Source organism: Heterocephalus glaber, unplaced genomic scaffold, assembly GCF_053883595.1.
Source record: "Heterocephalus glaber isolate CG9 unplaced genomic scaffold, H.glaber_assembly_v1.0 deba00001805, whole genome shotgun sequence".
In the NCBI taxonomy this organism is placed as follows: Eukaryota; Metazoa; Chordata; class Mammalia; order Rodentia; family Bathyergidae; genus Heterocephalus; species Heterocephalus glaber.
In genome coordinates this window covers 930,972-942,811 of record NW_028258480.1, presented here as the reverse complement: position 1 = coordinate 942,811, position 11,840 = coordinate 930,972, and the positions used below count along the sequence as shown (strand labels likewise).

Below are 11,840 nucleotides of genomic sequence, written 5' to 3'. Positions count from 1 at the left end.
CCTTGTTCCACGAAGAGTCTGTTTCTGTACAGCACTGAGTGAAATAAATGCTTGCACCATGAAGGATGAGGGAGGAGGATCATTCCCATGTTTAAAACCTTGCAAAACTTCCAATTTATTCTAAATAAGAATTGAATGCTTCACAATGACCAAGAAGGCACTCGCGGCTTACCCTGGGTTCTCACCCTCACCCTCAGATCCCTTGCAGTGTTTTGCAGCTCCACTGACTTTCTTGTAGCACTAGAAGAGCTGAACTCTGCCCCTGTATCAAATCATTGACTCTTCCTTCTCCTGAAAGATTATTCTCCTAATGTTTGCCTGTTGCATCCACTCATCTCCTTTACAACTTCTTCAAATGTCATTTTTTGATGAAAGGCCATCCTAAAAACATTTTGTAAGCCATGTTAACTTCCCCTGACCATGCCAGTTCTTTATCCTCTGTCCACACTGCTGTTTTCCTCACATCTATAGTCATTTTCCAAATCTTGCTTATTGAATTCTCTATCCATCCTCACCATAATACTACATCGCTAGGGCAGAATGAGTATTCTGTTTGGTTTTGTGCTGTAGGTGAGCATATAGAACAGTTCCTAGAAACTAAGTGACACTTCATAAGTATTTCTGGTATGAATGGATAAATATTTTCCTTATTATTCAAAGTTGTTTTTCCAAAGTATTGTTCATGACTACCTTAGCTCAAACTATTCAGTCCATAATCTACCAGAAAATACACTTCCCACACACAGTTAGCTATAACACCAATACGATGGAAAAAACATTCATATTTGAGTCCTCAGTCCTCATTGTAGACAATGCCAGATGCACCGTAGGATGAAATCTGAGATCTAGTTCAGAAGGGTGTGTTTGTGTGTGTTTCTGTGTGCATGCCTGTGTGTGCTTACCATAGCAATGATCCATTCAGAGCCACACCAGACCCTCTCTCACTTTAGACTGCAGAGCCTGGTGCCAGGTGCTTACCTGTGGTCTGGAAGCCCAGGTCCTGGAAGCAACACTCTCTTCCTATGCTCTGGTGACAGGCACGCTTTTGTTGGACCTGATATACGCAGGTTTGCAAGGGCCCATTCGGACCACTCCCATACAGCAGCACAGGAGCATGCACCACAGGTCTCCAAAGACTGCCCTAGACTCCATCTGGAATTAGAAGTTGATGTGTGAAGTAGGATGTGATGCAATGAGGAAGGGTTGGTTAAAAGTGGGTCTGATGGATCTAACTCAGAATATAACAGTGAAGTGAATCTGATAATAGAAATTCTTCTAAATTGAATTTTCAAAACTGAACCCCTGTGGTTCATATTATTTGTCATATGTTTCTCCCCCCCACACCCCGGTTCTGGGAAACATTTCTTTGTTTTGTATATTAGGAGATTCCCATCCATCCTTGTTTTTATGGGCTGAATTACAATCCCCCACATTCAACCTGAGGAGGTCACATGTAGCTCACAAAATGCCACTGTGTTTAGAGACAGAACCTTTAAAGTGTGACAAAGTTAACATGAGTTGACTATGGTGGACACAAGTAAAATATGCAAGTTTTCTTACAAGAGTGGGGAGTATTCAGACAAAGAAAGCACCACTGATTAAGTAGGAACCCAGTGAAAATGATGGCATGATTAAGCAACAGGGCCATGACCCAGGAGAGGCCACGTGAGTGATGGGCTCTGGTGCTCCTCAGACTGTGACTTCAGACCTGCAGACTTGCAAGGAAGTGAACTCCTATTCTCTAAGGCACTCAGGGTTGGCATTTCTATGGCAGGTTTAGCAAACAAAACACATGGTTACCAGTATTAGGGCTGTGTATGTTGACAGAACCTCTTGCTCTCTGTGTAAAAAAGCACTTAAAGTTAGAAAATGGGGTACACCACAGTGTAATATCCTCTACCTTTCATTTATGCATACAGATAACTGAAGAAGGAAATGTGGTCTTTGCTTCTTAGTTTTTATATACAATTCTTTCACTCAATAAATAGGACTTCTGTAAATCTTCTCAAAGGGTGTAGAGATTTTTGAAATCTTTCTCCCCAGTTTTCTGATGCTCATTTACAGTAGTCTGAGGGGGGAGTGGACAGAGAGTCCAGAATGGCTTGGGGTGCTGCCTGCTGCCCGCTGCCCTTGTTAATCCAGACAAGAAGAGTCTGACTCTTGGCCATGTGTGCTATCCAGCTGAGGGGCTTGTCCTACTCAGCTTATATTTTTGAATTACAAGGAAAAACTTCTGCATTTTTAATACAAAATAATGAAAGAATAACCGACTGTCTCCCTGGTCTCCAGAAACCACTGAGGAGGTGCGGGGCAGCTCAGCTGAGATTCCCGCCCTCAGTGTCACCCTGAGGAACTCTGCTACAGTACCTTACTTGGCCATGTGAGGCCGGTCAGGGCACAGGCGCTGCTGGGAGCCAGGTGAGCAGTGCTGCATGTGCAGTAGAGCAGTGTCTGTCCTGGAGGACACTGAGGACCATCGCCACCTGGAGGGCAGCATTTCTGGTCAAGAGGAAGTGTTGTGGAGGCTCAGAAGCAAAAAAGGGAACGGGGCTTGTAGGGAACGTTGGAAGCTGGGGGTCCTGCATGGGGAACAGTGTTTGTGCACAATGTGGGAAAGAGCTTGGATGAGCTCCCTGAGGAGGTTCAGGGCCAGGAGGAGAGCACTGTTGGAGTTTGTGCTAATTGTGTCATGTAAATTTTCCATGTATTTTGCTACTTGACATTCCCGGGTATTCCAAGCCTGGATTCTGTCCTCAGGGCTACTGATTTGTACACGTAAATCCCCTTGCACTTAGCCAGATACCACTTTTCACAGTCAGTCTAACAAGTCCAAAGCCAGAATCTCCAGTGTCTTACTTCAGCTAAGCCTCACCCTCACCACACCAATGTGTCCCCTGCCTGTATCACCCAGGGCCAGGGACCTGACAGGGAGAGTCACCCCTATGGCCTAGCGCCTTTGGAGAGGAATCAGCTTGCCCAACTCAACACCTGCTCCTGTTTACCTACCCTGCCAAGCCCATTCCCTCACACAGAAACCACAGAAAGACTGGGGATTTGGGCCCCTTCTTTTACTAGTCTTGTACGGTGCATTTTCTCTGGGGAAATGTGGGTAATGAAGTTCTTTTCAGGACCATGTTTCCCTATCCATCACTAAACTAAAATGTGTCCTGGGTACATATCAAATCAGAGCCAATCCTTGACCCATTTTCATATGCTTGAGACTTGAGGTGTGTGGGAAAAGGTTCTGTGCTCGGGAGGACAGCACAGCACGCACTGCCCTTTGTGGGTCACTCTATGGAGCTCTCATGTTGACCTCTGCCCCTGGTCCAGGCTCATCGATCTCACCTTCAACACTTCAGTTCTAGGATGGAGCTCTGGACTGCAGACCACCATTGTCAAGCTCCCCCTCTATGTTACACCTCCACAGGAGTGCTTCAAGGTCTAGGTCATTTTGGGGAAACCCAAGCAGGTCTGAAAAGTAACGATCAGGCTGAGACTTATTTCCTAAGAATAAAATTACCAGTAATGAGTTGGAATGGAAAAAAAGCAAGAAAACATTTTCATTATAAGTAAGGCACTATATGGATTTTGGGGGATAAGTTATTGTCACTCACCATAAAGATTTTGAGGTAGAAACTTGCTGTGAACTAAGTTGCTAAATTATTCCCCCCATTAATTTGTTGAAGATCAACCCTGATGAGAATATATAAAATGGAGATAGTTAAGGTTAATGAGTATGCAGTAAGAGACTGGGCAATAGAGTTAAGAGTCACCCTACTCTGCAGAGCACTGGAACTTGATTGGGTATAACTGTGCTTATGTTTCTGATGAGGGAAATACATATAAACATTCTGTTGAAAAACAGAAAAAGATGAATGTCACCTAGTTATGAATCACAGGAAAATATTTCTAATTTTGCTTACTTTCTCTTAATTTTAGGAAATAATGATTCAGTTAAATCCTTTATCAAGGTGAATGGACACATTGATGCATTGATGCAATCTTGTGGATAGAGAGATTACTCGCAGAGGTGGCAATTCCAGATGTGCAATGTCACCTGAGAGACTGGAGACCTGGGAGAACCCCGCAGCCCTGGGTACCCCACCATGGGTACAAAGATTGGCCTCCTCCATGGGGTGCGGGTGCTTTTTATCTTCTGATATCTTTGAGGCTTTGAACTCATTAATTTTCTTTTTTATACTTGCCTTGCCAAGTTAATTTCTATGGGGCTTGTTTAGGAGGGAATCCAATAATTTTGTTCATGTTTACAATGGCTGGTTGTTGAGTTCCAGTGAGAAATGGAATGAAATGTAGACCAGATCTCCTCCTTCCTCTCCACCAGCCTCCATCACTAAAGTGTTTTCTGCATTTCCATGTACAGCATTTTCACTTCTCTCTCTCTCTCTCTTTCTCTCTCTCCATATATATATATAAAATGTTTCTGATATGCACACATAGATAAAAATGAAGATATTGTATGGATTATACTTTACTGTAATAAAATCTTGTGGAGATGATAATATATCTGCATATCAATTAATTCATAATGCAAAAATAGGTGCCAACTGGTACCTTCCTAGTTATGACGTACTAAGCAGAGGGCTGTAATAGGGCAGAAATATTTTTACTTGGGCGAATAAAACCAAGAGGAAGGCTCAGTCTTCTTAGGTCTTGTTATCTAGGAGACCAAACAAAATATCTTCTAATCAGAAATACATTAAATGTGTCAATCTTCGCGGTGGGAGAGGGAAGTTACCATATGAGTCTGAGGTTGGGAGGGGCTAGAGATTTCTCATAGAGTCACGATTAAACCACAAAAAGTAATCTTTCTCTGATTGAATTTCTACCTAGAGAAGGAGAAGTGGACCAGCTCCCACGGGTCAGGTTTTAGTAGCTCTCGCCTTTCATAAGAGAGTCCTTCGTATGTTGAAGGACAGTCAGGAGACACAGACCTTGGTCTTCATTTCTGACACTCATGGTAATGGCTTCTGACCTGAGCCCTGACTTTCTTGCCAGGAGCTGCTCTAAGCTTTATCATTGAATGTGCTGTCTCTGGCAATCCTAATGTGCTCCATGAGTTTCTCCATCTCTGGCTTTCCATTACTCATTCCTTTACTGAGAGCTTGTTTAGGAGCATGAGCACCAGCTAATTGGATGGAGGCCATGCTCTGTAAATGTTTCAGTGGTGGTACACTCTGTGTAAGTCCCAGTGCAGAGGGGCCCAGGGGCTTTTCCTGAGACTCAGAGAAATACTCTTTTGCTTTACACAATATATTTCATTCATTTCTTTGCAGAACTCAATTACAAACCCACGGAGAGTCCAACCAAAGGGCATCTTAGCAACTTAAACAGGCTGCATCTTTCCCTGGCATCCATTCTGCTCAATTAGATCCCCATTTCCCCAAGGCTGATCGTTCCCTAAGGAGACTCTTTAGCACTGTGTGTAAATATAAAGTTATGGGCCCTTACTTGTGTCTTTCTTTATATTTCCTGCAATAATGAAGATTAGAATAAATACTCAGCTTAAAATCACCAATAGCGTTTGGCATGTGTCACTCATACAGAAAATAAGCCACCAAAATCACTATACAAAATCTCCAGAGTCATGGTATTAGATAAAAACTTTGAGGGTCATCAAAACAGATGTGTGGTAGATGAATTATTAACAGGAGAAACTAGTGACAAGAAAAATAATTCATGCTGGGCATTAGGTAAGTCTGCTCTTATAGGTGCTAGAAGGATTACTGAGTATTTAAACTAAGCCAGCCCAATAACATATAATTATTCCTGAGAGAAAAAGAATTACTCCTGCACAGTTGGATTAGGGAATGTGTTTAAATCTATTCATGCTGCTAGGAACATCGTTCACCATTTCTGCCCAGAAAGTGATTGTTGCCATAAGGCTGGTGGGATCATCTCTCAACTCAGAAAGAAGTAGAAGGCAGAGACTGAGCAAAATAATTTAGGTAGATTGAAAGCAGAAAATCAGTATAAAATCAAAGGCCTAGAGCACTATAATATCTGCTGCGAGTCCCTGTGAGAAAGTCAGAAGGTTGGCACTGGAAGACTGAAGAGTGTGTGGTGGACAGTAGGAGAGTCTGAGCTGGAAGCCTGAAGAAATTGGAGATGAACATCCGAAAGTGAAGACTAAGCCCAAGAGCTGTAAGGAAGAAACAAGATGGTGGACTCCCTCCTCATTTCCTTCTTGTTCCATCCAGGCTACAGGTCCATTGGTTGGAGCCCCAGGGCGGGTCTTCCCTCTTCAGTTTGTGGTTTCCAAGTCAGTCATCTGGACACACCCAGAACTGAGCTCCACTAATCCCATAGGTGTTTCTTAATCCACTCATATTGACATCACAATGAACCCTCACAATTCAGGTTTCTACTACTCTGACAAATACTTGAGATAATTGTGTTATGAAGAGAGAAAGGTTACTTTGGTTCACAGCTGTAGAGGTTTCAGTCCATGTCTGTCTGGCCCTGTTGCTTTGGGCTTCAGCATGGCAGCGGTGGATCGTGGCTCCTCACCTCGTGGACAGGAAGTGAAAGAGAGAGAGAGACTCCATAGGCTCCACACCTCTAGGGACGCAAATGTCTCCCACTAAACCGGATCCCTCAGAATTTCCAACACCTCCCAATGACACCTGCCTGGGGACCAAGCATGGAACATAGGAGCCTTTGGGGACACTCCAGAGCCAGCTGCAGGGATAAATAACTCCAAATTCGATTTTAGAAATTCAAAACTGTAAACAATGAAGGAAGGGAAAGAAGCATCAAATCTTTATATGACCTTATCAGATAAGTTTTAGCCTACTTCATTGAAATCTGATCCTGATTTCTCAACCTAGTCCTACACTGGGATTTATAATAAATGTGCAAAGGACCCTGCCTAGCATCTGAGGCGACCACTTCCTCTGTGGTGATGGGAGAAGATCTTCCCATCATCTTCTTAAGCACAGGGTGCTTCTCACTTCTTTCTCATGGGCCTTGAGTGCTTGCCCACTTGAAGCTGGGAAGAGGGAAAGGGAATTTTTCTCCCATTGTCCAATGTATTTCCATTTAGTTTTTCTTTGATTTTAATCCACAAATACTTATATATAATTATGGGGTGCAGTGGGATTTTGTATATGACAGATGAATTAAATTAGGCTAATTATTATATCCAGCACCTCCTGTTTTATCATTTCTTTGTAGTAAGAATGAACACTTCAAATCTCTGCTTTAGCCATTTTGAAACGCATATTATTGTTTACTACAGGCAATGTGCTGTGCATTACAGCATCAGAATTTGCTCTCCCTGTCTACATAGTCTCTGCACCCTTTCACCGATATGTGGTCTTTTCCCACCACCTACCCCAACCTCAGCCTGTGCTCATTCCCATTCTACATTCTGCTTCTATTGGTTCTACATTCCATGTATCAGTGAGGTCACACAGGATTGTTTTTCTTATCATAAATCTTCCACAGATACCCATTTGTCACCAACGATATAACTTTTTTGTTTTTAAGAGCTTTGGAGTACACTATCATGTATACATAACATTTCTTCTTCCATTCACCCTCTCATGGATGCTTTGTTTGTGGAGATATCTTGGATATTGTGTGTAAAGCTGCAATGAGCACAGATTGAAGTTTTCTTTTGCTGCATAATGATTTCAGTTCTTTCAGATATATAACCAGAAGTAGAATTGCTGAATCATAGTTCTAATTTTGATCTTTAAACTAATCCTCCATACTGTTTTCCAATGTGGCTCCACTAATTTACTTTCCTTCCAGTGGTATACACGTTTCCTTTACTCTATACCTTCCCCAAGATTAACTTTCATTTTCTAAATCAGAGTCATTGTAAGGTGCATAATGGGATATTTCATTGTGCTTTTAATTCATATTTCACTGGTGATTAGTGTTGTTGAACTGCTTTTTATACTTACTGGTCATTAACGTGTTTTTCTCTGAAAATGCCTCTTAAAGGTGTTTGTCCATCTTACTAGCACTATTCGTTTTCTTGTTACAGTAGATAATTGAACCAACTCATCTCCTAGTTTACCTTTGTCTTATCAACTAGTTTTATTTTACTACTAACTTTGAGCAATAACTGAAAAAATCTTCACTTTTTAATTATGTATCTCTGCCTTCTAGAATAAAGGCTTCATTAAATACAGGTGAGTTCTATCATCCTCACTGCTCTATCCCAGGTTTGAGGACAGCACATAGTGGGGAAGAAGTAGTTGGTGAGAAAAAAAATGCATAAATTCACCCAACAGCATTCAGCATTCCTGAGTGATGAATACATTGAGGCTCAGAAAACACTTCTTTCATGCATAAAGTGGGCAAGACACCTGGCGAGTGTTGGCCATATCTCCTGGGTTCAGTACTGACATGCCCTCCCTTGGTATCAGTTGAGGAATCAAGTTCTGCACTCATCTAAACTCCATATTAGCCTGGATTTCTCTGAGCAGTGCTAGGGACAGTAGACTGCTTCAGGAATTTAGCAGGCTGGATTTTAAAAGAAAACAGTAATTTTCATCAATTAGAAACAGGAAGACTGTTTCTTTGTATTAGTTCATTTGTTTTGTTCTAATAATCAGACTATAATGTAAAGTATAGAATACAGTTTCTATTTTGTAGTAATACAGTTTTTTTTGGTGTAAATTCTTTTATTGGTACATTTTAGGTATACAATACATTTACATGTACTTGTACATGATATATTTTTGTTCTTATTTTTTGCTCCATTCCCTGTGATGCTTTCACCCCCTCCACCCTTCCCTATTTACAAAGATTTTGTTTCCATTTTTTACTTTTCTCATAATTTTTCCTTTCCCTTCTTTCCTTTCTCCTTTTCCTCCCATGGACACATATAATAATACCGTTTTTGAGAAACAGAATGCAGATCTCTTTTGCAAAAAGGAAGAATATGAAATACTCCTGGGAATCCTTAAGGTTCTCATTTTATTTGATTCTCTCCCCTACCATTGATTCAATTTCTTCTTTCTGTTTTGAATATTATGAGGAAGCAAATGTAACATTGTGTAGATTGTAGAGAGTAATAGGTTCCACCTCAATTCTTCTTGTCAAACACTAAGTGCTGAGGTAAGAAGGAATGTAAGAAAAGTTTTGATCAAAAAGTGCAAGAATTAGAAAACCAAGGCAGGGGGAATTTCAGAAATAATGCAGAGGATGAGTAACTAGCATCAGGCCTGCTTTATTTATCTCAATGACAAAGTTTTAATCTCTGAGCTGTAAACTTCTCCACTGTAACATATAATTGATATCTTTAAATTGTAATGCAATGAAGAGTATCAAATACAATATCAACTGACTCCTGCCATATGGTAAATATGGAGCTCCCTGTTTCTACATAAATTCATCTGGTAGAGTCAAACAAACATCAGGTCTAGAATACATGAGTTATTTGAGTTATTTGAGTTGTTTGAGTTACTTGAATTATTTGCTTGTTGGTTTATTTCACTTTATTTTTGGAATTTATGCCATGATTTTCCCCTTGTGGTGTGCCTTCAAGGCAAGTAATATTAGGTGTGTCACTCTGTGCCAGCGAACACTTTTCTGCTAAGTCTTTAAAAATAGATCTTTCGTGGTGAATTTAAAATGATTTTATTTCTTTAAATCTGAACAACTCTTAAACACTTTGTCAATCATTATGTTAATGTAGAAAGTACAAGACTTTCATAAATATATGATATCCATTCAATTAGTACTTTAGGAAGAGATTTAGAGGATACATTCCTTTGAAACTAATATTTGCACAACCTTAAGCAAATTTTCAGTACTCTACCCATTTCATACTGTTTACTTATTCAACAAAATTTGCTCACAAAACATCAAAGTCAAATATTTGAAGGAGAACCACTCAATCCATACTTTCTGTTTGCAAGACCTCAAAAAAGCCAAAAGGATGAATTTTGCTAAAATCTAGTACTGCAATGAGGCAAGCAACATATTGCAGAATTTAAAATACCCCAGTATCATTGAGTCTAAATAGGATATATCACAAGGGAATAACAATGATGATGATGAAAGAGTGGTTTGCCGGATATTTTGTTATTACAAGAATAACTTGTCAAAATTAATTGAAATACAGAAATGCATACAAACATATACAAGTGAGGACTGGTAAATCACAATAAAGTAAACAAGATGACCTTCATGCTTGTGGTCGTATGGTCTGCATCACTTTCCTGAAGGCTTCTTTGACATCTTTGTTTCTCAAACTGTAGATGAGAGGGTTGAGCAGGGGGTTGATGATGGTGTAGAAGAGAGCAGCCACTTTGTCCCTCTCCAGGGAGTAGCTGGAACTTGGGGTTGAGTACACAAAGAGCAGGGAGCCATAGAATAGGGTGACAGAGACCAGGTGGGAAGCACAGGTGGAGAAAGCCTTGCGCCTGCCTGAGGCTGAGCGGATCCTCAGGATAGCCAGGAGGATTTTGAAATAGGAAATGAGGATGACAAGAAGACAGGAGAGGACAGTGAAGCCCACCAGACTGGAAAGGACTTTCACAGAGACGCGGGTATCTGTACAGGATATTTTGATCAATGGCAGCACATCACAAAAAATGTGGTTAATGATGTTTTGACCACAGAAGCTCAGCCGGAAAGTGTTGGCAGTGTGGGCCATGGCATTCAGCAGCCCTCCTGTGTAGGAGCCAGCAATAAGGCCAGTGCAGAGAGTGGTGGACATGATACCTGAATACAGGAGTGGGCTACCAATTGCCATGTAGCGGTCGTAGGCCATGGCTGATAACAGATAGCACTCAGTATAAGCAGCAAAGCAGGAGAAGAAGAACTGAGCCCCACACCCTGCCAAGGAAATGCGTTTATCTTCAGAGAAACAATTGGCCAGGATTTTGGGGGTGTACACGGAGGTATACCAGAAGTCCAAAAAAGACAGGCTGCCAATGAAAAAGTACATAGGTGTGTGCAGCCGGGGGTCAATCCGGATTAAGACAACCAGGGTCAAGTTTCCTGCCATGGTTGCTAAATAGAGCATGAGAAATATTGTAAATATGATTAGCTGCCAGTGTGGGTCTGCTGAGATGCCCAACAAGATGAACTCCGTCAGGGCCGTGTGATTTCCCAGGTCCATGTCTGCCAAGGGGAAATCCTGTTTGTCCTGTGGCAAAGAAAAAAGAACTCAATGATGCTTTTGATTACACAATGTGAACAACATGTCACCAACTTAACAATTATGAGCAGGTGTATGGACTCCTCCTCCTTACTGTGTAGAAGTATTGGACTTCAATCTGTAACTTTGGAAGACAATTAGAGTTGGAATCAGAATTTGGTTTTAAAACTAGAGCTTTCAGGCATTAATTGTTTAATTCCGGGCCAGCTTCTTATCAACAGGTGAGAAAGAGAAAACTCAGATATATCACCAATCAATTCCTAAGCAGTGAATGGCTGAGTAAAAGTGACACAGATTAAATACTCCACCCAATTCTTTATTATTATTATTTTTTTCGTACCAGGGATGGAACTCGGGTGCTTGCACTTGCGAGTTAGACAGTGGAACCACGGAGCTAAATCCCGGCCAGCCCAATCTTGATGTATTGTTTGTACTCTTACAATTTCAGTCTCCTTCTGTAATTTAATGAAAACCAGTGTGTCAAGCATTTTGCTGACTTTTTTAATGAATACCAATGTGGGACATGTATACACAGATGAAACAAAATTGAGAGCCCAGAAATCAATGCTCACAACTAATTTAACCTTCTGACCATGCAACAGGTCACCCAGAATACACATGGGAACATCTGTTCTATATATATTTTTTTTGAAAACTGGATATACTCATGCAAAGGAATGAAATTTGATCCCTATTT

At 41.0% G+C, this 11,840-nt stretch overlaps 1 protein-coding gene across 1 annotated transcript; it reads right to left on the bottom strand.

The window, feature by feature from the left end:
• Positions 1-10,092: 10,092 nt before the first annotated feature.
• On the bottom strand, positions 10,093-11,123 carry LOC147820738 (olfactory receptor 9G4-like). Its single transcript, XM_087203600.1, has one exon. It carries the CDS (start codon positions 11,102-11,104, stop codon positions 10,166-10,168), a length of 939 nt encoding a protein of 312 aa, XP_087059726.1. The 5' UTR covers positions 11,105-11,123; the 3' UTR covers positions 10,093-10,165.
• Positions 11,124-11,840: the final 717 nt, after the last annotated feature.